This window comes from Penicilliopsis zonata (assembly GCF_001890105.1).
Source record: "Penicilliopsis zonata CBS 506.65 unplaced genomic scaffold ASPZOscaffold_7, whole genome shotgun sequence".
Taxonomy (NCBI): Eukaryota; Fungi; Ascomycota; class Eurotiomycetes; order Eurotiales; family Aspergillaceae; genus Penicilliopsis; species Penicilliopsis zonata.
In genome coordinates, this window is record NW_019208917.1 from 651600 (window position 1) to 677350 (window position 25751).

General features: G+C 52.2%; 8 protein-coding genes across 8 annotated transcripts; 3 read left to right on the forward strand and 5 right to left on the reverse strand.

Moving 5' to 3' along the window:
* Positions 1–91: 91 nt before the first annotated feature.
* Positions 92–1643, reverse strand: ASPZODRAFT_66640 (hypothetical protein; the record flags this gene model as incomplete). Its single annotated transcript, XM_022729390.1, has 3 exons — positions 92–187; positions 261–1241; positions 1320–1643. The coding sequence occupies 3 exons, from the start codon at positions 1641–1643 to the stop codon at positions 92–94; spliced, it is 1401 nt and encodes a 466-aa protein (XP_022581101.1).
* A 2181-nt stretch (positions 1644–3824) lies between these two features.
* Positions 3825–6034, reverse strand: ASPZODRAFT_132665 (hypothetical protein). The gene is made up of 3 exons (XM_022723084.1): positions 5040–6034; positions 3906–4980; positions 3825–3841 (listed from the first exon to the last, which is right to left on the reverse strand). Exons 1-2 carry the CDS (start codon positions 5993–5995, stop codon positions 4140–4142), a joined length of 1797 nt encoding a protein of 598 aa, XP_022581102.1. The 5' UTR covers positions 5996–6034; the 3' UTR covers positions 3825–3841; positions 3906–4139.
* A 196-nt stretch (positions 6035–6230) lies between these two features.
* Positions 6231–7982, forward strand: ASPZODRAFT_96897 (hypothetical protein). Its single transcript, XM_022730541.1, has 4 exons — positions 6231–6446; positions 6514–6620; positions 6712–7295; positions 7358–7982. The coding sequence occupies exons 1-4, from the start codon at positions 6356–6358 to the stop codon at positions 7824–7826; spliced, it is 1251 nt and encodes a 416-aa protein (XP_022581103.1). The 5' UTR covers positions 6231–6355; the 3' UTR covers positions 7827–7982.
* Positions 7983–8279: 297 nt separating this feature from the next.
* Positions 8280–9981, forward strand: ASPZODRAFT_16346 (hypothetical protein; the record flags this gene model as incomplete). The annotated part of the gene is made up of 6 exons (XM_022726625.1): positions 8280–8578; positions 8641–8671; positions 8725–8865; positions 8911–9037; positions 9101–9773; positions 9828–9981. The coding sequence occupies 6 exons, from the start codon at positions 8280–8282 to the stop codon at positions 9979–9981; spliced, it is 1425 nt and encodes a 474-aa protein (XP_022581104.1).
* ASPZODRAFT_2129819 (hypothetical protein) lies at positions 9787–12090 on the reverse strand (the record flags this gene model as incomplete). The annotated part of the gene is made up of 3 exons (XM_022727838.1): positions 9787–10525; positions 10591–11690; positions 11815–12090. The coding sequence occupies 3 exons, from the start codon at positions 12088–12090 to the stop codon at positions 10186–10188; spliced, it is 1716 nt and encodes a 571-aa protein (XP_022581105.1). The 3' UTR covers positions 9787–10185.
* A 3980-nt stretch (positions 12091–16070) lies between these two features.
* ASPZODRAFT_142402 (hypothetical protein) lies at positions 16071–18026 on the forward strand (the record flags this gene model as incomplete). The annotated part of the gene is made up of 3 exons (XM_022724850.1): positions 16071–16382; positions 16446–17070; positions 17254–18026. The coding sequence occupies 3 exons, from the start codon at positions 16071–16073 to the stop codon at positions 18024–18026; spliced, it is 1710 nt and encodes a 569-aa protein (XP_022581106.1).
* Positions 18027–18101: 75 nt separating this feature from the next.
* Positions 18102–21593, reverse strand: ASPZODRAFT_66568 (hypothetical protein; the record flags this gene model as incomplete). Its single annotated transcript, XM_022729384.1, has 6 exons — positions 18102–18342; positions 18421–19100; positions 19191–19367; positions 19857–20972; positions 21028–21363; positions 21435–21593. Coding segments are annotated over 6 exons (2709 nt in total), but the record flags the coding sequence as incomplete, so codon positions are not given.
* A 2092-nt stretch (positions 21594–23685) lies between these two features.
* Positions 23686–25502, reverse strand: ASPZODRAFT_16352 (hypothetical protein; the record flags this gene model as incomplete). Its single annotated transcript, XM_022726628.1, has 6 exons — positions 23686–23733; positions 23783–23841; positions 23905–24012; positions 24067–24486; positions 24546–24753; positions 24819–25502. 6 exons carry the CDS (start codon positions 25500–25502, stop codon positions 23686–23688), a joined length of 1527 nt encoding a protein of 508 aa, XP_022581108.1.
* Between the last annotated feature and the right edge of the window lie 249 nt (positions 25503–25751).

Here is a 25751-nt window from a genome sequence, read left to right on the forward strand (position 1 = left end):
CCTCTCTACAGCCGTAAGAGACATAACAAGTGGTAAGCCTAAACTACTATTACCCAAACGCTATTTATTGGATTCATATACCCGTTTCCCTCTATGCAGTCTCGCGCACCACACTATCCACCGCTTCGGCAAAATAGTCGAGGTTGTGCGTGTTGAGGCCTGCCATCGAGATACGCCCGTTTTTCGTCTATTCAGTAGATTAGTGGGGGAGAAAAAGAAAAAACAGCAAGTGAGTAGGAAAAAAAAAAGTAAAGACGTACCATGTAGATGTGCCACTGGTCACGGAGAACTTTCACCTGCGGCTCCGTCAGCCCTGTGAAGCTGAACATGCCGATCTGCTCGGTGATGTGGTTCCAGGCGCCCGGGGTGCCGCGCTCCTCGAGCCTGGCACGCAGCCCGGCGCGCATCTCCTGGATGCGCCCGCTCATGGTGCGCAGGTCGGCCTCCCACTCGGCGAAGAGCTGGGAGTCGTTGAGGATGAGGCTGGCGATGCGGGCGCCGTACGCCGGCGGGTTGGAGATCTCGGAGCGCTGCAGGATGGCCAGCTGGCTGGCGACGTGCTGGGAGGACTCGACGGCGTCCGCACCCGGGGCAGAGACAAAGTGGAAGGCGCCGGCACGTTCGCCGTACAGGCCGAGGTTCTTGGCAAAGGACTGGGCGATGCACAGCTCAAAGCCTTGCTCGACGAAGTAGCGGATCGCCCAGGCGTCGCGCGCGAGGTCGCCCGAGGCGAACCCCTGGTATGCGGTGTCGAAGAAAGGGAAGTGGCCCTGCTCACGCATCACGGCCGCGATCTGCTGCCACTGTTCCGGGGTCGGATCGACGCCCGTGGGGTTGTGCGCGCAGGCGTGCAGCAGGATGATGGAGCCCCGCGGAGCAGCACGCAGCGCGGCCAACATGCCGTCGAGGTCGAGACCCTTGGTCTGCGGCGAGAAGTAAGGGTATTGGGCAATGCTGAGGCCAACATTCGAGAAGATTTGGTGGTGGTTGGCCCATGTCGGGTTGGACAGGTAGATCTGGGGCTGGGGCCGTTGCGGGTGGAACTTGGCGAGGAAGAGGCCGCCCAGGTGGACGGCTCCCGTGCCGGAGATGCTCTGCAGAGTGCACACGCGCTTCTCACGGATGGCAGGGCTATCGGCGCCCAGAACGAGCTTCTGTGCAGCCGAGGTGTACGCACCCAGGCCGGCAATGGGGAGGTATTCGTGGTTGACGGCGGGGTCGTTGTGAATGGCCGTATCGGCCTACACGATAAGCAGATATTCATTTCATATCCCCCCCCCCAACAGAATTAGAAAAAAAAAAGGGAAGAGAAAAGATACCTTCTTGACTACCGGGAGAATCCACGGCTTTGCATTATCATCTCTGTACGCGCCGATACCCAGATCAATCTTGTTTGGCGAGGGGTCCTGGCGATAGGCGGCCATCAGCCCGAAGAGAGGATCCTCGGGGGCCGCAGCAATGGCGGCAGCGGTGAAAACCGCGGCAGGAGACGGGGAGCCCATGATGTGCGACTTGATAGATTCGAGACGATTGAGAGGTGACGAAGATGATGAAGAAGGAGGAAGAGAAGAGGGAGAAGAAGAAGATAAAGACGTAGAGTCAGAGGAGAACGTTTGGGGAACGTGCGGAGGCGGTGGGGACATCTTATGACTGAGTCTGACACACACAAATCACACCACGCACAAAACTGGGCTGAGGAGGAGGACGAGGGGGGCTTCACCGGAGAAAAGAGAGGGAATGGTTGAAGGATCAGGCGACTGCAGAGACGAGACGAGATGAGATGAGATGAGGGATATACGGGGTATCTATGGAGTAAGAGAGGGATTGTGTGAGGTAATATTCCGGACGAGTAGCCGAGGTCCTCACATGTATTTGGGTAAGATATATTATTAATGAGGTATCTACTACTAGTTGCTATCTCGGACTGGAATGTTGCTCTTTTCTTTATGAATTATCTTCTTGAATATTGGAATTCTCGATAGATACGGCGTGTTTTTTTTTTTTCTTTTGGAGAATCCCAACTAATGGAATATAGGCTAGACTCGACCCCTCATTGAAGAATATCCCCTCACGATGAGTAATGGCGAATAGCTTGGCACCATTCGTCAGTATTTATTAACCGATAGTGGAACTTATTCTTGATTTTGAATTTTACCAGGTACAGAATTCTCCCTGGTTGACATGGAAGAAGCAGTGTTGTTCTTGATTATAAGTGGAAGCTGTGTCCGATAAAGAATAATATCTCTCGGGTATCGGGGCATCACGGCGACTTTCAACCGAGGTAGCCAATACGGTTCCTGATCAGCGTAAGATGTGATAGATTCCAAGGTACCTGGTAGGCAGGTGGCTCTCCAGGTTTTTGAGCTCGGCATCCCAACGAGTCACGTCAGTCCTCGAGGCCGACACACCGCCCCATCCCCATCGCCGATGGAGGGCAGGGCGGCGATCTGGGTAACCAAAGCCCTCGAAGAAGCCACGAAGCAGGGGAGGGTGGGGGAAGCTGCAAGATGTGATCAAGGGGCATTGTTTTCCTGGGATAGTTGACACTTGGTGATGCTCCGAAGAGTCTATCACTGGATGTGCACCCCTTAGCCAGATCCTTCGCCAGGGACTTCACGCACCGAGAACACCACACGCGGTCTGAGAAGCTACTGAGCGCCGGCAAACCTTCATCGACCTTGGATTTCTTGCTGGGAGATTGGTCATCGCCGCCGTCGGAGTCTCCTCATAGCCATTCAAACGGACCTCGGAGGGAAGGAGGAGCGTGGACAAACGAACAAGACGAACAAGTCAAGTTCGCAATTCATCTATCTTTTCCTTCCCAACGAACAAGTATACATTCGGAATGGTTTCGCCGTTTGAAGAGGGGGCCATCGATAGGTGGCTGTTTCAAGAGCAGTTTGATGCCTGGCTTTGATGACTAGGCGAGGCTGCAAGGCTAAGGCATTGTCTTCGTCTTGGAATAGGTCATGGTTAGTATCTTCAAAACGAGCTGCACAAGTCGCCCATACCAGTAGGATCAAAGCAGATGGCTGTATAAAGCTTCCGAAGAAGCCATCCATCGTCGCCTTTCATTAGAATCAATCTATCTCGTAAGATAGCCTTTGATGAACTCCGTGAATAGCTGCTCGGGCAACTCTGAAGATTAGAGAGCATTTCACATGACTTCTCACATGACTTCCTCAGTCAGGTGCTACCTCCAGACATTGAGCGTTGAGATCCTCATTGGAAAACTTACGGAATCCATAAGACATACAGATCCATGCAGATCATACCTAGGTACCCAAGTTCACTAGTATGATGAATACATTACCGCGGACATACTCCGATCGATTATTCGACTCTCGGTCCGTTTCGGTTGATTGCGGATATCCTTGGGTGAAAAGAAGAGGCTAATTATTATCTTCAGGTCCATCTACTACTACGGAGTATGTGACAGGCTGCCTTCACATGCAAGTTGGTATTCAACCGACCGCCTGTTGAGGGCTAAACGCAAGATCTAGTACAGATTACTAGAACTCTCCGCACCGATAATATCGCTCATCCATCGAATGAGGTACCCCTGCAGGGATAAATTTATCAACGACCTGAGCCTACCTGCGGTGTCAAATATCGTCGAAAGAAGTATGTTGTCATTGTTATTTTTCTGGATGAACCCACAGAGCTGGCATGATAGTCGTTGTCTCGCCTTGGCCTTCAATATGCCATACCATATATATTAATGCTGTCTGTAGTGAGGTCGTGATTTCAAGGTTATCACATAGCATAGTTTTTTTCAAGATTGTAGGGGGTTACAATGGAAGGAGAAAAGAGAGATAAGGGTCAGGAGATGCTTTACAGGGTAAGACTAGCAGATCTATAAATACCTTCAATCCGCATTCACTAATAAACTACCCTCTCCAAAGCACCTAGCAGTCACCTAATTATCTCATGGTATATTCTGCCTAGTGGAAAGCTTAGATGACATGACTTGTTTCCTCAGATGGAATATATATCCTAGTCATCATATCACGCAGGTCAATAGAAAGAATCAAAGCAATTGGCTCCGAGACTTACCTGTACACATCGAGAATCGCTCTTTAGACTGGAGTTCCACTCCATATTCGTAAAATAAAGCTTAAAGGTAAGTTGCTGAGTACTTATTGCAGGATACTCCAATCGACGAGATCATCCCAGGGAAGCTCCCACAGCTCGCCCATCTGACCGATCCCATGGAGCAGCATTTCTATTAACTGGTCGAGGGCGCGGATGAGACTGCCCGACGCCGAGGAGCATTGGACCTGGAAAGCACGACACAGCTGCACTAGCTCTTGCTTGCGGGGCTGGCTCTGGGTCTTGATGGCCTCCATTGATAGGAGAAGCAGCGCGTTAAAGGAGTGCTGGTCCATACTGTGCGAATGGGAGAGTTGCTGTTGGTGTCGTTGATGTTGTTGTTGATGTTGATGTTGATGTTCTTGCTGAGTACTATCTCTGGTTGCGGCGTGGATCTGTAATAGCTGCTCTGCACACTGGACTCCAATGGTACGCGAGGCAGCATATGTTTGGTTTTCGAACGCTTGCAGGGCGTACGGGCGATGTAAGCGGCCGAGCCGCGAGAAGAGACCGTACAGGAGGGCGGATCGCTGACGGGCCAGATACGGCCGGCCGGGGATCTCGACCTCGGTGACGGTACTCTCAGGCTGGAAGAACCAAGGGAGAGCATCCAGGAAGGCTAGGAACCGACCGCTCATGCGGAGCGTCACCTCGTACCGCATGGGTTCTTCCTCCACCTGCCGCAGGGCGTCCATGGCGTCGCGGCAGAGAGCGGCAAATTGGATCCGATGAAGAACGTACGACATCTCTGTCGGCTGGTCGGCGCTTTTCCCTTGGGCACCGGGCACGATATCTCCATCGTCCAGGTTGACAGGGTAAGGAACCGAGAAATGGCCCGGGTGGAAGGTGTAGACGCCTTCGTATGAACCGGGGACCGTTGCAATAAGCCTGCATGAATCATGAATTAACAAAAGGCAAAAAAAAAAGAAGAAGAAGAAAGGTGGTACCAGTCCGTCGAAGCTAGATGCCACCAGAGACGCCGTCTGAGCTCCGTTTCCACAGGATTTGGGCTGTGTGTGTCTCTGTGAATACCCAGCTGTATGGCCTGCGCGTACGCCAGACCACGAAGCGCATGAAACTCCGCCGACTGGCCTTCTGCATCCCAAAGCAGATAGAGCAGGATGGAGAGGCACTGCAAGGTGATCATGGATGGCGAGACGACGCCCTGCCGGCCTATTATGTAGGCGATCGCCGCCTCTCTCCACCGGACAGTAATAGAAGTAGTGCTGGTCGTGGCGGCCGTACTCGTACTACTGCTACTACTGTATCCGGTATCTTCTTCGTTTGGGTTGTAGAACGCGCTCGAGGCAAAGATGGCGAGAAAAAACGCCAGGGTCTCGTCGGGCACGGGATTGCCTACCATGAGCTCGGTATATGTGGTCTCCATCAGGGCGCGGGTGGAGGGGATGTGAATCTCGCGGTGCAGACAATCGGCCGTGTGCACGTACTGTTCGAACAAGACGCGAGCGACAGGCAGCGCAGGGAGCTGTACTGCCAGACGACTCCCCTCTCTCTCCAACACGGGGCGATGGATGATATCGGCCGACGCCGCCAGTGTCTCGAGGCGGTTGCACGTCTGCGAGATCGCCGAGCTCGTATCCTGCCCAACCCCGCGAGGGACGGGGTTATCCCCCCCCGACGAGTCGACACGAAGCAGCAGAGCCTCCAGTCGCTTCAGTCGTACATCCATCTCACCCACCGTCTGTTCCAGCGATGCGTGGCGGTCGGCAGCTCCCACGACGACGTTCCCCCCCGCAGCAGCAGCTGAGTCGGCATAGCGACACTCGACCTCTCGCGTCGTGCAGCTCGCACACGGGCGACGCTTGTCGCATCGGATCTTCTTGCGGCGGCACAGCTCGCACGAGGCCGGCTGCTGCCAGGGGCTGCGTCTCTCGGAGTTCATGGGTTCTGCAGCAGGAGGACGGTTGCTTTTGTTGTGTGGTGGTTGAGGACTTCGGACCTCCGCGGGTTCGGCTAGTTATGTTTACTACGAAATAGTTACGGACTACGGGATTAGTTATATGGTGAAGAAAAAGACTTGGTATTAACTATTAGATAATTATATAAATGTTACTTGGTCTTGCCCAGCTGAAACTGATCGATTACTTTTTTTTTTTATTGGTGACTCACAGGACCTCCGCGGAGGGCGTCATATTTTATGGCCAGGATATGCTTAACTGGACAGTACTTATAGAGGCAGTCAACAATGACTGAATATCGAATATCGAAGATTCTTGTCAATTGATAATTCAGTAGGATCAGAATGGAGAAGACTGAGCTGGACACTGCGAAATCATGGGTGGTGGTTACAGGAGCCTTCTTTGGTCTCTTTGTGACTCTCGGCTGGACAAATTGTACGTTTTTATCTCCATTTCTATTTCTATTTCTATTTTATGTTTATATTTCATCTTCACTCTTCAGGCGTCGGTGTCTTCCAGGCTTATTACAAAGCGCACCAGCTCAGTTCAATGTCGCCCAGTACCGTCTCATGGATTCCTTCCGTGTCCATGTTTATCATCTTCATTACGGTACTGTATATTGTCATACACTGTCTAAATTATACACTGTCTACAGGTAACTGTATACAGTTAGAAATTTATGCTAATTATTCATTCTTAGGGACCCTTCGTTGGCCGTCTGTTCGACCGGGTTGGCCCTCGCCCGCTGTTGGCAGCCGGCACTCTTCTCCTGGTCGGCGGCCTGATGTTTACCTCCCTCTCAAGGGAATACTATCAGTTCCTGCTTGCCCAGGGGATCTGCAGCATGCTCGGGGCCAGTATGATACTATACCCGTGCCTTGGCTGCGTCGCAAGAGCGTTCACGCCGCGCCGCCGAGCGCTTGCCATGGGCGTCACGACCAGCGGATCGAGCCTTGGGGGGGTCATCCTGCCTATCCTGATTGACCGGTTGATCCCCAAGGTGGGATTTCCGTGGGCGATGCGGATCAGCGCATTCATGCTGCTGGGGTTGTTGGTGATTACGAACCTGACGGTCAAGTCGTTTGTGCCTCTCAAGCCGCCTGCACACCAGGGAATTTGGGTCTTTGTGCGCCCGCTGGCCTCGCCCGTCTTTCTCTGCACCGTCCTGGCTTCGTTCTTCTACGCAATGGGCATGTTCATTCCCATCACCTTCATGCAGACCTATGCCGAGTCGGTAGGCATGTCTGGGGCAGGCTATATCGTTTCCATCTACAATGCTGCTAGGTACTATACTCTACCCTTTTCTAGGCTGTTCTTCTCGTCTGCGAGCTCTATCTAATGTTTAGTCTGTTCGGTCGTATTCTCCCCGGGTATGCTGCCGACCGGTTCGGCTCCTTCAACATCTCCTTTGTGGCAGCCTGCACGACGACCATCCTCGTTTTCGCCCTGTGGTTGCCCACACACACGGTATCGACCGCCATCGCCTTCGCCGCCTGCTTCGGCTTCACATCTGGCACCTACACGGCCCTCACACCGGCTCTGGTCGCACTGATTTGCGAGTACGAGAGGAAACACGACCCAAATCCGAATCACCACTCGCTCAACGAGATCGGAACCCGGTCAGGCACGTTGTATGCATTTACCTCCGTCGCCGCGCTGACGGGGAGTCCCATCGGCGGCGCCCTCGTCTCGGCTGCTGGGGGGGGTTACAATCGGCTGCAGATATTCACAGGAGCGATGCTGGCGGCGGGGAGTGCCTGTTATTTCGCGGCGAGGATGGCCGTGGCAAGAGGGAACCCGAGTCCATTCATATAGTCTCTCTTTTTCTCATTTCTTTTCTTTTCCTCTGTACACTATTCTCGACTCACTCCTACATATAGACTACTATACTCTCATATCTGTCATAGCTATTGTACTATAATAGCCATTAGTTATACTATTTGATACACTAAATATTATTCAATACTCCAGATACACTATCTAATCAAAGATTCAATCCCTGTTCGTCTCGTCCTGCCCTTCAAGGTTAGTGCAAAGAGATAAAATGCAGCGAGCAAAGAGATTAAGTCTAGCCAATAATATGTTCTATTCGACAGCGAATATCGCTAAACTAGCCGTTGTATCTAGTAAACTATAGTCACTAATCAACTCCATACTACATAAACTAAAGTCTACGGATCACCTATTAATACTCACTCCGTACGCTCAAATTAGATTCATTCTCAATTGCTACTACCCAAGTAACTAATACCAAGTGCCGATATCTAAATGCTTCTGCTTCTGCTTGCCTCTCTGGCCTACCTCTACTACCGCTCACGTGCGCTCTCCCACGTGCCTGGCCCATGGCTCTCGCGCTTCACCAGCCTCACGCTGAAATACCACGAATTCCGCGGCCGGCGACGCGAGTACATCCACGCTCTGCATCGCTGGTATGGTCCTGCGGTGCGTCTGGCGCCCAACGAGGCCTCGTTTACCTCCCTCGAGGCCGTGAAGGAGGTGTACGCTGCCGGGGGGAGCGGGTACGACAAGACGGAGTACTATAGTCTGTTTTGCCAGTTTGGCATTCGGTAGGTTTTTGAACAAGTGAACAAGTAGGAGTGAAGAGAATTCAGGAAGCTGATTACTGCAGGACGATGTTTTCCACACTGAATAAAGAAGAGGTGAATAAATCGGATAGAGATCAAACACTACGTACTCAGTGCTGACTCGCTAGCACCGCCGGCGAAAACGGATTCTGGCCGAACGATACACGATGACCAACGTCATGCGCGAGCCGTTGCTAGAAGGGATCCAAGAGCGCGCCAGGGCGTTTACAGCGAAATGCGCAAACAGCGTCGGAAGCGTGGATATCTACGTACGCCGTTCTCCTTGATCTCTCCGGCATCCTCTGATGAGTTAGGCTCTTCTACACTGCTACGCTCTCGACTGCGTGACGCATTTTCTCTTCGGCGACGGGCTGGACTCGCTATGCCTGCCGGCTAATTATGAGATCATGGCGGAAATGACATACCACCAGAGTTTGCAAAGTGAGTTAGTAGTATTTACCAAAAGGTATAAGTCTAACTTGGGGGATTGTCGACTAATTAAAGAAAACCTACTACACTACTACCTGCCACGCATCGCCCCGTACCTCCCCTTCTGCCAGCCCCGACACGCCCCTCTAGCCAACGAATACGTCATCGGAGCGATGAAGAAGAAAGTCGACCAGGAAGCAAGTAGCAAAACCCAGCAGCACGAGTCGTACTCGCTGATCGACCGGCTCCTTTCCTCGATGGAGGGCATGCCGGCCGCCGCGGAATGCAAAGACCACATGGCCGCGGGGATCGACACAACAGGCGACGCCCTCTGCTTTGCCATCTGGCAGCTCTCCAAGGAGAAGCATTCGCACGTCCAAACCAAGCTGAAGGAGGAGTTACGCGAACACTACCGATCAGACCAGGCCGGCGATCTTCGCTCCCTCGATCGCCTGCCCTACCTTGACGCCGTGATCAAGGAGACCCTCCGCCTGACACCCCCGATCCCCATGTCTCTACCCCGTTACGCACCAGGAGGCAAAGGTAAGAGCAACGTCGTGATAGACGGCTACGCCATCCCCGCGGGCACAATCGTGAGCAGCCAGGCGTACAGCGTGCATAGACTCAACCAAGATGTGTTTCCCGAAAGCGACCGCTTCACTCCGGACCGCTGGCTAGGCGACGCTCTCGACCAGAATAGACTCTTCTTTGCTTTCGGGCAGGGCAGTCGTGGATGTACAGGACGGAAGTAGCTTTCTCCTAAACCCTCTCTATTCTATAAAAATATCAGCTAACGAATTAGTTTGGCGACGATGGAAATGAAAATCCTGCTGGCAGAAGTATACCTGCGGTTCAGCACTATTAATGAAAACGAAGACCAGATGGATATGGAGCTGGACGACCAGATCATCTCTGCTAGACCGAGGGGGCAGATGTGTAAGGTGGTGTTTACATAGTATACAGGTATTACAAGTATACATAGATGTATGTATAGAACCTAGAATGCTCTGCATATTGATATACATCTATTGACAAGGATGAAACGCCTGAATGCAAAAAAAAAAAAAAATAAAAATAAAAAAAAATCATGAACCATATATCATATATCCAAGGAATGTGCACTTTTCATAAGCCGGGCACTACTGGTACTCTCCGGTAACCTAAGTAGCGGTAGTGGAGAGTGTTGACCGACGGAACCGATCCCTAAAAGAAGACAACCGATTGCGCTGCTGCGACTGCTGCGCGGCACCGTCCGAGCCGTTCGCCAGACTCACCTGCCGCACACTGCGCAGCGCAGCGAGCCGTTCCTCGACGCTGGCGTCACGCATGCGCCGCGCGTTGAGCGTCTCGTGCAGGTAGGTCGTGAACCGGCGGTGCTGGCGCGTCTGGCTGGCGTTGGGGGCGGTCGACGCTGATCCCGCGTGTGCGGTCTCGGGAGTGGCTTCGGCCTCGTGGTTCTCGGCCTCACCATCTGGTTTGGGGGGGTTAAGGTCGATGCGACTGATGGTCAGCATACACACATACATAAACACATATACATATACACTTCTATAGAAGGAACCTACCATAAAGGACATGTGCCAGACACGTTGATCAGCCATGGATCAATGCAATCCGGATGGAACTGATGGTTGCAGGGCAACACGCGCAAGTCCTGCCCCTTGATGAAGTCGTCGGTACAGATCGGACAGGAGAAGTTGGCGAGTTCCGCCGGGTGGTCGGATCCGGGAGTGGGCGTGCCAGCCGCCTGTCTCTCAGTGGTACTATCTTGTTGATGATGATCCTGCATGTCAGAAGTGGTAGTGGTTGTGGTCGGCGCCGTCGTCGGTTCTTCCGGTTGGCTTTCTGTTTGTTCTGAGTCCTGAGTCTCTGTGTGGTGATGGTGGTCCTCTGCGACATGCGAACTTGCCTGATCTTCGGAGGAGAGGGACATCTCGACGTCGCGCTTGACGGCGTCGGAGTTGGCGTCGTTGGGATCGCCGAATTTCACGATGGGGATGGCATCGAGCATGGCTCGACCTAGGCCGCGGGCTCGACTTTGCCGTGGACGGCCGAGGGCGTTGCGGGGGCCGTAGCGTTCGGGGTGGCGATGGGCGCGGACGGCACCGGTGATGATGATGCCCAGGAAGAGGGCGGTGATAATTCCCGTAATACTGTACAGGATGATCATAGCTACTGCAGTGGTTGGTGAGGGAGACACATGACTGCTAGTGAACGACGACGCACCAGTATTTGGGGTGCCGGTCGTGCTATCCGACGGAGAGGTCGAGCTGGGAGTGACCATCGACATGTTGGCAACGACTTGGGCCGAGACGTTCCCAGACGCAGCGGATAATTGGGTATAGATCTCGCGGGCCTGGGTGGCATTCAAGACCGTCAGAATATTGGAATACGAGGCTGTGCCCGTACTGTTGTTGTTGTTGTTGTTGTTGTTGTTGTTGTTGCTGTTGTCAGTCGTGAGGTCGCAATGGCTAGACTGGGTACTGTAGAGGAGAACGGCGTCGGGGGGATTCTGCGCGGTCAGCACATCGACCAGCGTCTGGCTAGCGTTCAGGTTCCCAGGGTAAGCCGAGCTGTCACAGGACACAAAGGCAATATCCTGATCTCCGAGGGTGAGTAAATTGGACGAGTCAACAGCCACCAGTGGACCGGTGACATTGAACGACTAGGGTATTGAGAAGAATTCAACATTAGCGAGACTGGTCTTTTTTTATTTCTTTGTTCCATTTCTTAATAATGATATTTTTTTTTTTTTTGAATTCGACCAGAGAAAAAAGAGTATCACATACGGCGAGTCGGTTCTCACTTAGATAGACCAACGGGGGAGTCAATGGAGCAAGGCTGACGCTGACCGGCAGAGACAGTTGGCTGCTTTCGAGACGAAACCGCACGCGATCGGTCCAGGTAAGATCCTGGGAGCTGTTTGAGGGCGAGACAGCGAGGGTGACGGCGCGAGCAACAGTCGAGAAGACAGCCAGAAGGACCAGCGCGGGAGGGAAGAGGGAGGCGAACGAAGAAGAGGAAGAAGAAGAAGAAGGGAAAGATGAGCGTAGAGATGGCCTCATTGAATGGAATTAGCCCCCCACGGAAATGCGACCGATGGGGGGGGGGGGGGGGTAAAGCTGACGAAGGATGATGAGTGAGACGTGGGCAGTGCACCATTAGTCAGGCGAGGTCGGAACACGACACACGCACACACACGCACACGCACACCGGATGTCGGAGATCAGGGTCGTCGGGGATTTGACGGATGCTAATTCTGATATCACCCGCAAAACGATCGCTCCCAATGGAGGGGCCAGGGCAGGATGTAGTTCCTCGCGAGCCGGGGAATCCGCGAGACGAGCGGCCTTGGGCAAGCGAGTGGGCCGGGACAAGATAGCGGTCGCCGGTGGAGCAGGAGGGAGCGAGCACGGCCCAGACAGAGCCCGAGACGAGACGAGACGAGACGACCGACAGGATGGGGATATGTCAGGATGATGTTGCGGGGATGATGAAATGAAAAGAATCGATGATTCGGAGAGAAAAGGGCCTTGGTTCTTGATGATTGTTCTGCTGCTGGAGCCGGCAGTGCCGGAAGTGAGTTGCAGGAGGGAGGGAGGAGGAGGAGGAGGAGGAGGAGAGGCTGGCAGCGGTTGAAATCCGGACAAGAGATGGGGCAAACCAACTCATGCACTCCGGAGTACTCCGCAAAAGAAAAGAAGCAGGTAGAAGAAGCCTTGGAGGAGTTAGTGAACTTGACTAGTGATAACTATCTTTGATCCTGCGGAGAAAACGAATCGCTGATCAATTAATAGTCGGCGCAAGCGAGATCGGGTCTCCGAGAGACGCCTGGTATGGGAGGTGGGAATCGTGGGGCACTTGAGAGTGGGAGAGTCAAATCCACCAATGGCCATGAGTATGTAGTAATGTGAGGACCCTGTTGCAACAAAGGTGTGTGTGAATTACAGTTAATACTCGATTATCTGATATTTAAGGATTGATATTGGAGATTGATTAGATTCATATTGGACAGTCAGTCAATATTACGACTTGGGCAGGGAAGACGGAGTAGGAGAGTCGATCTGTTGATCTGCCGCCATGACATCATCGACTCTACGATCGTAGAGTACAGACAAGGACCTTACGGAGTACCTTACCGATGATATCTACAGGAGTAATTTTAGTTAGTAGTACTATTATAATGATATATGGAGTATTTACTTTACAATCTAGAATCTATCCCTGTACAGTCTACTTTTGATAAATATACGACAAAGAGGATTGGATCAGAGAGTCTGGTATACTATATAACTTAAGTACGCTCTAGATACTTCATTTAGACATCTATAAAGCATGGTCTTCAGATTAACTATGCCTGTTTCCATGCCAACAAGAGTGTGGAATGCGAAGGAGGCATAACGAGACTACAAAGTATCTTTGCGCTCATGACTAATCATTGGATATTTGGACATATTCTGCATAACTATTGCATAACTTGCCTACTCCGTGCCTACTCCGTACAGTAAGGGACTAGTACATACCTACCTAGGTAGTATCATAAGGCTACTCCGGACCTAGTATTTACCTGCTAGTTAATCGAGTCCCTGCCTGCCAGGTGCTATCTAAAGTACCTAGGTACCTTATCATAGGTATTACCCAAGTTACAGGTATTCTACTCTGTACTGATGACTTACAAAGACTTAGTATAATAGGTGCTGAGTACAGTAATAAGACACTTGCCACTTTATCAACTGCTATTACTCCATAATATTTCATATTGCCTCTGCTATCTCTATCTAATACGAAGTACAGATCCGAGCCACAGCCACAATATAATTTTCATCCTCCAGATCACAGCAAACCCAAGCGTCAGACAACAAAGAAACCCGGCAGTGGCCTAGCCTGAAGGGTGCAGCCTTACGCCGCCCGGCGAGGGCTATGGGAGGATTATTGGCGGGCAAGAGTCAGGGCGAGCAATCCACTCCTGCAATGGCCAGGTCTAGTCCTTCTATGGTCGTACACATCTCATTGTACCTTGCTTTCTTTATAACGAGTCAACAGAGCCAAGTACGGAGTACGGAGTACAGAGTACCTATTAGGTACTTGGTAGATACTAGGTAGGTAGTTAGTTACTCTGTACTCCGTACTTGGCTACAGTGAAGATTCTGGCAGCGGTATGTATTGACAGAGTATTTAATCTGATAACTAACAGTTACCTAGTAACTAGATAGTACCTGTTGAGTTACCTAGGAGTTATACCTTACTCTACAAGATCATAGGAAGAGACTAGAACTACTGATACTCTAGTATAGTAGAGCAAAAGTACCTATAGGTTATTTTGCTTAGTATACTCCGTATAGTGCTCTGTCTGACTCAAGAAGTACCTAGTACTTTAGTTAACAAACTATTCTATTCCCATGACTATCTGCCTAGTAGACTGATCATATCTTTTTACTGTCCCCTGAAGAAACCATAAGGCTAGTACCTCAGGGAGTAAGTAACTACCTAGGTACGGAGGAGTACCTGGTACCTGAGTGCCTGTTATGGAGTACGTAGGTACCTACAGAGACGAGACCAATGGGGATGCTTGAATATATTAACTCCATCGTCCAAAAATTGAGTCAATATCGGCAATCTATTATTACTCCCGAGATGCCACCCGGGTAAGCGTCGGGTAAAGGATCCAGCCAATGTTCTAGAGTGACAATGTTCCATCCAGTACGGGATAACCGTATTTAGAGACTTGCGCTGATTTCCAGGTTATCTCGTGGACGCTTTATTAGGATAATATTATGATATACCTAATGGAGTACCATAGAAGTACCATCTAGCATAATTAGTGTATATACATCTCTAGTATTGAAAAGGCAGATCACAGAGGATACCTAATACTTCCACCATACCAAGATGATTATAGACAAACACTTTATAGTAGGTACAGGTACCTACCTAAGTACCATACCAAATATAACTACGTTGGTACCTAGTACCTACCTAGGTATCTACCTACTCCGTACAAACATACTCCGTACTCGTACAAGCTACCTACCTAGTAGTACCTAGGTAATTTGTAAGGTCCAGCATAAAGATAAAAATGGCAATCGGTCTAGACTGGTGAGTGCGCATCTGCCGCAGGTGGTGGATCCTGTCAGCCACTCAGCACCCACCCCCGCCCTCCATGTCCGCGCCCTGCCCCCGCCCATTGGCCAAGGCCTGGGCCGAGGCGCCCATCGACCCGGCCGGAACTGGGAAGGACCTTGCCGCTGCTTGCCAGGTACTTGCTCGTTCTGGCAGCCCTGTACAGTCCTCGTATGATTCCACTTACCAGCAGCACCCGGCAGCCTTTGCCATTGGCCCATCTGGTCCATGAGATGGACAGAAGTACCTCCACACAGAGATGTACGAGTATGTATGGAGGATGGGTACAGAGTACTAGTACTATACTATGCCCAGTACTCCGTACCTACTAAGTATTATACTCTGTACAGCCGTACTTTGTGCCGCTGCTTGCCCTCTAAAAATCAAACCAAATAATAGTAATCACAAAACTCGTACTCCGTACTTGAATCTCCCGCCCGACGCACCTCCTGCCTTACAGAGAGAGAGAGAGAGAGAGAGAGAGAGAGAGATAGAGAGAAATAACCCAGAGCCCAACCCTCCTGCCCCGTCATGCTTCATCTCCGCTCCGGGCCCCGGACATGATCGCTGCTTGCCCTGTCGACCGGGCCCGCTCCTCGTCTCTGTTGTTGTTTTCTCTTCTGAGCGAGCGGCCATCTCGACATGGACCGCGCGGATCTTGCCCGCCCAAACTCTCGGCCCAGCACCAGCACCAGCACTACTAATGTTGCCCGCTTGCAACAGTCAAGGAGGGCTCTGTGGAGAGAGAAGCCTGTTTCCCGGTGAGTTGGAATCATAAAAATGAAAAAGAAAAAAAAACCCCCCATCATTTTCCTTTTTTTTTTTTCCCACTCAAGCCATGGTTGAGTTGTGTGGAATCGTGCGACGGAAATAGCTTCCTACAACCAAAACCTATTTCGCTACAGCGTATGGGCGGTACAGCACAATGCTGATGGACAGGGACCCGGTGATTGCAACCCTCGATATCGAATACAACGAGCTGACCGCCAACTGGAAATATTTTTATGAAGCCGTCGAGCCCAGCGACCTCGGTGTCGGTGAGGCTTGTCGTCCCGACTCCGCCGCCGAACTCGTTGCTTTCGTGCAAGAGGCGCAGAACAGCAGCAGCAGTAACGTCGCCGCTCTATGTAGTCGCTTCTGCAGTTCGTTGGATGTCCACCGGGTACTCCTGTTGCCCTTACCCGCAGGCGAGATCTATCTGTCGCTGTTTCATGGCGTGCTTCAGTCCCTCATCAAGGTGAGAGAGAGAACTCTTCCGTAACTCCCAGAGGAAGAAAGTACAACTCACTGCTGTCCCAAGGCGTCCGCCGCGTATCCCCGGATCATGGAACGGCTTTTGCAGGCCCTCGTCGAGGTCGGCGAGGCCATTCACTCATCACAGGAACAACAACAGCACCACCACCAGCGTCCTCTACCGTCTATCGTGGTACGGATCTATTCGTTGACCTTCCTGCTGCTCGGCGAGCTCATGAACTGGTATATCTGCATGGCCAAGTGCCGGCTGCTCGGCAGTCACCACTACGATTTATACGAGGACGTTCGCACCCTAGTCGCCAGCGTCCGACGGAGTACCTGCTCACTCAATCTCGGCGGCTGCCACAACGGTGACCAGATGGACTGCGACGAAGACCCTACGCCGCCAAGCCCTTGGGAAGCCTCCAGGCTGCACCAGATCGGTCTGCAGGGCCAGGACCGCCGGCTTGCATGTCAGAACGCCTTGACCCGGCGCCTGATCTGGGACATCCAGTGCGACGCCGCGCAGCGGAGCGCCCTTGTCAACGAGCGGGAGGCGCTGTTGTCCCGCTTCCTCGAGGCCATCACGAGTCGGCTCCAACCGGTCGACGGGGAGAAGGAGAAAAATGAAAATGACGAGACGTCAAACAGCAGGACTGTGTGTTTGTTGACGTCGACAGCAGCAGACCTGGGTGTGTACTGATCTATATATATCCGTTGGTATGCCGGGTGGAGGTAGAGACAGAAACGGAAAGAAAAGAGCGAGAAAAGAGCGAGAAACAAAGGGGAGAAAGGGGAAGAAGAAGAAGAAGAAAGAGGAAGTGGAAAAAAAAAGAATGGTTATGCTAACGATCTTGCTACTGGCTGTCATCTAGACCACCCTCGCTTCGAGTGGAAACACGGCTCCAAGCGCAAGCTGAGGAGGAGCCAGCTCCAGCTGGCCTCGAAACACTTCCAATCCTTCTTCGACGACCACGATCAACGCCTTGACTTCGACGTCGACGTCGACACGGACCCGGACCACCGTGATCTGCCTGTAGAGCAGTCGGTATTTGCCTCGCTGCATCAATGGGTTGTGAACCCACAGATCCTCTCGATAGGAGGAGACCCGACCATGAACAGCACAGGGCAAACGTATGTCCTTTCCACCCCGAAACTCATCTCCGCCTATTGCGTGCATGCAGCCCGCACGACGAACATTCCTCTCATCTCGCACTTCTGCACCCTTCCAGTCCCGCCGTCCGAGACAAAGGCATCGTCATCTTCATCACCAGCATCAGCATCCCAGGGTCTGATCAGGTTGGCCTACAGCCTCATCCGCCAGCTGATCAACCACCTGCCACCCGTGTTCGACTGCGACGCCGGCTCCGATCTAAGCAGCGAGCGGTTCCGTCGCTTCGACGGCTCGCTCAAGGTCTGGGCCGACACTTTGTCCCTACTGGATAGTCTCTTGTCTGCTGCTCCGCCGCTGCTGCTCTGCGTGATCGACGGCGTCGACGTCCTTCTTGCCCAGGACGAAGACGAGCAGAGGACGAGAGAGTATCTCTTCGCGTTGTTGCGAGTGCTGCGCACCTTTGCCTCCAGGAACAGACTCAAGGTTTTGTTGACTCTGAGGTGTGACCCGTCTGTTTTGGCCTATAACCTATAACTTATTATAACTGCCCTATCTAGCCTACAGTAACCACAAGGCTTATTAAATCAATCCAAAGTTCAAGTTCTGAATTCAAAAAATTAAATCCCAAACAACCAGCCATGAACATAAGCCCAGCGTGCCCCAAAAGACAAGCTGCGCCGTACTGCGCCGCTCCGCCGCACGCTTCAGTTCGCGATTCCCATGGCCCAGATTCGTCTGTGTCGTGCTCGCATCGGCGACAAGCTGTCCGATTTGTTCTTCTTGGGTGGTCAGGTGCGACACCAGGGTTTCTTGTAGCGAGGAGATTTCAAGCAGCGATTTTTCCGCGTTCCTAAGTAGATGAGTAAGAAGAAGAAGAAGAAGAAGAAGAAGAAGCAGCAGAAGGGGGAAAAAGGCTTTGTCTACGTACTGTACTCTGCTCAGGGTATCTTCATAATGACGAAGCATTAGATCGTTCTCCTCTGCGAAAAGCTGGAGTTGTTCCCGCGAGAGCTGGGCTTCTATCTCCCTTTCCTGCTCGTGCACTTCAGGTGGCGGAAGAGGAAGAGGAAGTGGTTGTTGTTGCTGTTGCTGTTGCGGTTGTGTTCGGATCTGTGTTTTATAGAGAATACTCCTTTCCTTTTCTTTGGCTCGTTCGATGCGTTTCTCGACCATCCCGCGCTGCGCCTCGACGGCACTCTCCAGCCCACGCCGTAGGAACCAGAGGATATTCTCGCGGACGGTACGGAGGGCGCGCGCGGACTCCTCGTCTTGAAGCTGTTCGGCGGGCTTCCCTGCGTCGCTGTCTCCTTCGTGATGGCCTGGGCCTGAGAATGCGCTCTCCCCGCCTGCCCACCGCCAGAGGAGGCTGTGCGTGTGCCCGTATTTCTTGTCGAGGAGGCGCGTCTGCGTTTCTACCCGGAGGGACTCGGCGGAAGCCAGGTTCGCAATCGAGCTAGACAGGTCGCGCAATAATAGGGCGGTTGAGGAATCGATCGAGTCGCGGTCTGCATCGCTGAGCTGTTGTTGCTGCTGCTGTTGCTGGTGCGATTTGGAGAGCGAGAGTCGGCGTCGAGGAGGTGCTGCGGAGAGGTACGCGTGCCGGATGGACTGGAGGTAGCGGAGGAGAGATTGAATATGGGAGTTCTGGTGATGATTAGCTTGGTAAAAAAAATATGTCCTTGGTTTGGAATTCAGTACAATCCGGTATGCTTCCTTTAGGAACTCGTCGGCCGTCTCAGTCGTCCCGCGAGACACACCCTGCGACCCGTTTTTCTCGCCAAGGAGGTGCTGAAGCGATGGGGTCAGGTCCGTCATCGCAATAATAATGGAAAATGACTGGAGAAACTTCGTGTCGGCTGCAATTGACGATGCTGTCTTGAAGCTCGCATGTTGACACGCTCCACGTCACTTCGCACAGTTGGTCGCTCTGGGTCCCTGGACTCGTGACCGCACGTGCCCTAAGTTCTACTTTACTAGGAGTGTTTATTTAGTTACTACGCAGTAGGTATTTATCTACTTGGTCAGACATTTATTTCATTTCACTTCATTTATAAAGCTAACTGTAATAGAAGCTAGGTTTAATTATAGTAAAGCTAGGCGTATACAGTGAAGTCGTGAGTCATCATTGCTATCATCTCATCATCAGCCTGAGCATGCGGGTATATCTAGAGTAGACCGCGAGAAAAAAAAGAACAAGGAAAAAGGGGATAAAAACAAGGAAAAAAAAAGCAGAAACGAAAAAAAAGACATAAATCATGCATGAATAGTGCAGAAATCAAAGTAGCTAAAGTAGCTCTTCAATCCAGACCTAAAGGATGGTCAGCATGCCGTTCCATAATTTGGAAGAGCCGTTCGTCTGCTTACCTCCATCTTGCCCATATCGCTGCCGTCTTTCCTGGCAAGCTGTTTTGCAGAGCTCACCAGGAGATCGAGATCGTCCTGATCGCCCATGGTGATCATGTCACCGTCATCCTGCATCTTGATGCGTAAACGGGAGCGGAGCCCGAATTTTTCACGGATCTTGCCCTCAAACTCGGCAAACTCGACCGTCGGCCCGATCATAACGTACCGCGTGTCTTCGAGTGCGTGGACTTTGATGCGGAACTTGCGCACCTCTGGCCGGCGCGAGTTGGCCCGTCGAGACTCACGTACGGGCGATTGGGTGCGCCGCCGCCGCTCGCCCATGATCTCGAAGCCGCCATCGTTCTCGGCCTCCTCATCGCAACTCCCGCTGTCTTCGTCGTCCTCCGGTAATGGCTGGCGATGGTGGCGTGGGAAGGATGTGCCTCCACGGCCAGGATCAGCCATGGATCGCGAGTCGCCAATACGGATCTGAATGTCTCCCTGTATGTGTTCGTCCTCTCGAAGGGGGTTCTCGCTGGGCTCCCAGCGGGCGAGCCCTCGCTGCTGTCCACTGTGCGTTCGGGAATGCTGCCGCGCGGACGGCCCACGAGGCTCGGATGCTGTGCGAGTGGTTCCAATCCTGGGGTTTTCGCGTTGCTGTCTGTCGATGGCTAGCGATTCACTGCCACCCGGTCGACCGCTGACATGCAAGGAAGACTTCTCAAGGTCCAGTCGAGGCGGGCGGCTGGACCGACCAGCAGGCGGCAGAGTGCTGCTCCCGGTGGCGTTGTCGAAAGCGGCTTCATTCCCGCCGTTGGCCTTTTCTCCCTCAGGTGGAGGAGTTGGAGGGAAGGCAATCCGGTTCAGGGGAGGTTCTGACTGTTGGCGACTTCGCCCTGCCAGATCCTTGTGAACCAAATGAGTAGCAGCATAGGAGATATTCTCTGGTAGTCTGTCATCCGGCGCGTGAGCCATGCCGGTAAGCGGAAGTTTGTAGTCCGTAATGTTATTATTAAGCCGGTCGGCCGAAGCCACCACCCTAGCTTTCCCAAGGTAGTCCTTGGCCTTGAGGTTCTTGACCTTTGCTGCGTTGGGTCGGTACACAATCCCAACTGGGATAGAGAAGACCGTATAGCCCTGTGATAAATTGTCAGCTGCGTATCCGAGGACAATTACGCATAGAATGGCCCACCTCTGCATTTTCACGAATAGCATCGTCAATCACATTGTGGTCAGGCGTGACCTTTTCTTTCACGGCATACTCTAGATCTTGAATACCAGGGCCCATCTGGCACAGGTAGATGTAGCATAGGCCCCGGTTAAAGAGGACTTCGCATGAGAAAAGTCGGAACTTGAGACCCAGCTGCTCGTAGTCGATCGAGGTATTGCCTCGTAGGTAGAGCAGGGTGTCATTGAAGTTGATTAGTGCCTCCTCGAAATCCCCAAGAAGGAAATTGGAAACTCCTTGCTGAAAGTAGGCGATTGCTAGATATTGATCCAGACGGATGGCGCGCTGGTAGCATTCCACCTGCACAGGCATATATGTCAGTCCCACTGCAGACAAAAACCCCCCTGCGAGGAGTTGTTCGTGTGGCATACTGCTTTCTCATGTTCCCCCAGGGTCGCAGAGATCACGCCAAGATTGAAGAAGATCTTGGAGGTTTCGGCAATGTTGCTAAAGATCGAGATGGCCTCTTCGTATTCCTGGTTATCATAGTATGCGAGGGCCTGCACCCACGTCTCAATCTCCTGTCCCAGGGGTCAGTACATACAGTACCGGATTCATCCCGCCAAAAAGAGGATTTGGATGACGTAACGTACTTGTTTCAATGACATTCTCAAGATTCCTTGAGAAACCCAGAACCCTGAACTGCGATTGTGTGCGTTGCTTTCCAGCCGTACCAGCTGAGAGCGTATGCGCAAGGAAAAGGGTTGATCGACGTTTGAAGGAGAGCAGGCAAAGGTGGGACAATAATACTTGGACAAAAGCTTGCAGCGACCTATTTTCGGCAGACAGTCCAACCAATAGCCAGGAGCACACACAATGAACGCCGTAGAGCTAGTTCCCAGCACATGGGAGAAACAAGTGGGTTATGGCTTGCTTAGCCCTCACTGGGGTGGTCAGTTGGGTAGACTCCCACTTCCCATTCACGATAGGAACAGACGCTCGGTTCCTTCGGGGGCCAACAAAAAAAGCGTTCAATCCAAGATACGAGAATGGCCCGTAAACGATAGCTCACTCTTCCCGAATGCGACGATTATTGTGATTCGAGGAAAACGCAGCCCGACCGCCAACTTGCGAGTCAGCCAATCCTTTTCGTATACTCTGCGGCGGCGGATCGCTTGCAGTTCCGGGAGAGACAAGGCCGGTGATGATATAGACAAGGGCCGATATTACGGCCAGGGAAAGAGGTCAGTCAGTTGTCAGTTCAGGTTCTCCGTACTCAGTCCATCACGATAACGGAATTCAACTACCGGGTTAAGGCGAGGGGCTGGGGAAGGCCAAAAAAAAAAAAAAAAAAAAGGGAAATTGCGGCAAGCAAGTATTATTTCCTCCACGTCAAGATGCCACACCACCAGGCAGGGGTTCATGCAGCGACTTAAGGCAGGGAAAAAGAATCGAAACCCGGCGAGGCGTCTCCCAGAGAATAACAGGCACACGCGTGCCGACTGGGAGGGGGGTAGGAGGAGACCAGGAGGATTTGATGAGTTATAAAAAGAAACTTTTTTTGCTGCTAATGCATGTTGAAAGCCCGGCACTTCTCCTATCAGAGCCAGCGCTGGCGGGAGGATGATGGAAAGGCACCAAGACTCAATACCGTCCGAGGGGCAGCCAAACATCCCTGTCCGTCATCGAGGGGCCCTAATATTGACCGTGACGAATGGTTTGCCCTCATGTGCCCGACGTCGTGCAACACATCAGTCAATGCTCCCCCGTTGGCTTCCAATAGCACGAACAGCGGCCACAACACGGGCCGCTCCTTTTTTTTCCTTCCCGTGGTTCTGTTCTCTTCAAACTCTCGCAACAAGTCCGTCAACTAGGTAGATTACCAGGTTATTAGCTGCGTGGAGACGATGGTTAATGCGGGGCAGATCCCGAACGAAGCAGACTCGTCACATCGAACGACAAATAATCCCGTCCCGCCCTTCACCACCCATATCGATGTCTCGTGAGAGTATTATTTCCCTCCTTCTATCTCCCTCTCCTTTTTCTCTCGACGCATTCTCGCGGTGTGCTGATGACTGGGCGTCGGGGCTCCGCTGTAGATTCCCAGTCCCCGCTGCGGCGCTTCTGAACATCGTACCGGTTCAAAGGTTGGCGAAACAAAGCCCGCGTTCCAGCCACTGAGGGGCTAGAACGGGCATACTGTAATATGTAGGATGCATACTAACTAGTATGGTGCGATCTCGGGCAGAGGAGGTTGATCTCAAATAGATGCTTTAGGCGGTGGATGTTCTCCTGCAGTCTCCAGTGACGCACATACGTTACTGCCCATGTGACTCGACTCACATGATCGTCTCATAGCTTACTCCGTGCCCGGTATCGTGTACGAACAACGACTCTTTCGAGTAAAAGCTCCGTTTCCTGTAGGACAGGCGTCCAGGACTTTCATATGGAATCAAATGGCATTTTCTGTTGAGAATGAATAGACAACGATTGCACTTGGATAAAACAAGAGAGAGAGAGAGAGAGAGAGAGAAATCCGCAGAGCAGAACAGGAGAAGGCAACGTTCTCGTAGCAACAAAAACCGTCCAGGGGGGTCTGTGACGTTCAGCACTAGGCCAGAAAGGGATGTCAGGTGAGAGCACCTGACACAGCCAGGCTGCTTCTGCTCGACCGTTTGGCATCTACGACGTCTCGGCTTGCAGGATAGGTCCCATCAGGAGGTTCAGCAGCTGTGAGGAGTCAGGGCGGTGCCGGAGGCAAGATAGGTGCAGTGCTCACCCATTGTTCAAGCCGCGATTCATTGTCGCGAAGACTGGCGAATTCGTCGTCGAGACGATCTGGACGGTCAGTCAGTAAGGGAAAGAGAGGCCGCTCGAGGGGAGGGGAGGGCAGATACTGACCGGTAGTGCAGTATAGGACTTCGTCTAAGTCTGGATCGGATCTCAAGGCTCGAAGAAAGTCGGCGGCCTGGTCGCTGGAGCCAATCTGGCTGATCTGGAACCGAACCACTGGGGGAAAAGGTCAGACCGAGAGATATCATAAAGCAATGGCATAGAACCAACCGTTTCGGTGATATCCATGTGCCTCCAGCACCCTCCCACACTCCAGAATCACTTGTTTGATTGTATCACTTCTCTCCGGTGTACCGGGGCCTCCCTCAGGGTGGCCGTCAGTGATGATGGAGACCAGCACTGGACGCTTCAGATTTTGTTGTCGTAGCGGTGCATACACCGTCTCCTCGAGGACCCTGAGTCTGAGATTTGTGCCGATTTCGGTCCACCCTCTGAAAGGAACTCGTTGCATAATCTCGCCGATAGTTTCGAGCGACGGTCTACTCATGCATGGTTCGGTGGGCTGATTGATGAACCGCAGCTCGATCCCATCGTCATCGGGAACAATCCGCGTCGTGATGCTGGTGATGCGCTGGACAAGTTCATTCTGGGGCTCGATTCGATGATATCTTCTCATGGAGCCACTATCGTCTGTTATGTTCTATGTGTGAGGTGAGATTTCAATGTAGGGGCTGCTTGTATTGACCTACCGCAGTACAGGACGGGCTGATAGAGCGCCAGCAAAATCATATCTTCCACATTTAGGGTGTTGTCCGGGTGGTCCTGCAGGTTGATGGCCTTTCTAATCACAGTCTTCAGGAATGGGTCATTTCGGCGAAAGAAACAGTCGAGTTTTGACTTCTCAATGTACTCCTCCATCTCGTGTTGAAAGTCTTCCAGCTTGGTAACTTGGACCTCCTGTTATGAACGCTTCTGTTGAGCTGAATGGTATTGAACACAACATACAACACGTACGCACGTACCTGTGGGATCTCTTTACCGACTCTACCACTCAATCCGAACCGTTTCTTGATCACACCTCCCAAGGAAGTTTCAGAAGCCCCCACTACCACTGCCGTTCCGGCCGCGATAGCAGCGCTTGCGGTGTACTTGTTCGCCCACGCGACAACAAACAGAACAACTGCAGTAAGCATTGCAAGGACCGAGAGTCTACTGCTGGAACGCTGCTCTCGAGGAAGCAACGCTCGTGCCCTCTCTCGATCCTTTTTCTCTGCTGCCACATTTTCTGCTGTCTCGCGCTTGCTATTGGGAATTGTGGGCGATGCACCTGCGTCAACAAGCGCCCGGAGTATAGCAGGGTGCCGCTTGTCTTTAACTGCGCTGAGCAAGGGCGTCGAGTCATCGTCTACTGGCGATGGTAGATTCGGATCCGCTCCCTCACTTAGCAGGATCTCAATCATACGGCCAACGTTTTTTTTCGTCCTTGCTGCTGCAACCCAAAGAGGTGGCCTGCATCCACAAGCACCGTTAGGGTTTGCCCCGTTTGAAAGAAGAAGCTTGACGGTAGTCTCATGGCTTTTCCAGACAGCTGCGCCTAGAGGAGTCAATTTGCTTCGGTCATGGACTGAATCGATCTTCTGGGCTTTCCCGCTTAGATCGGCTGCAGTGAGGGTTCCAGCCAATGCACACTTATAGATATCTGCCATGGTGACGAAGGCTGTGAATCGGTTTTGAGTTAAAGAGGAGTCTGGTTGTCTAAAATTATGAGGCGCCGTTCCTCTTCAACTTGATGCTTTATATTCCTCTATATCCGTCACGCTTCTACTACAGCCTCCCAGGGTTATCAGGCACCAAACTAGCTGATTTCACCCTGAATATCACCCTCTGATCCATGTCACAGATCGATTTCAAATATATGGAAGCACGATATATAGAGGCATGTTTGGTCCAACCGC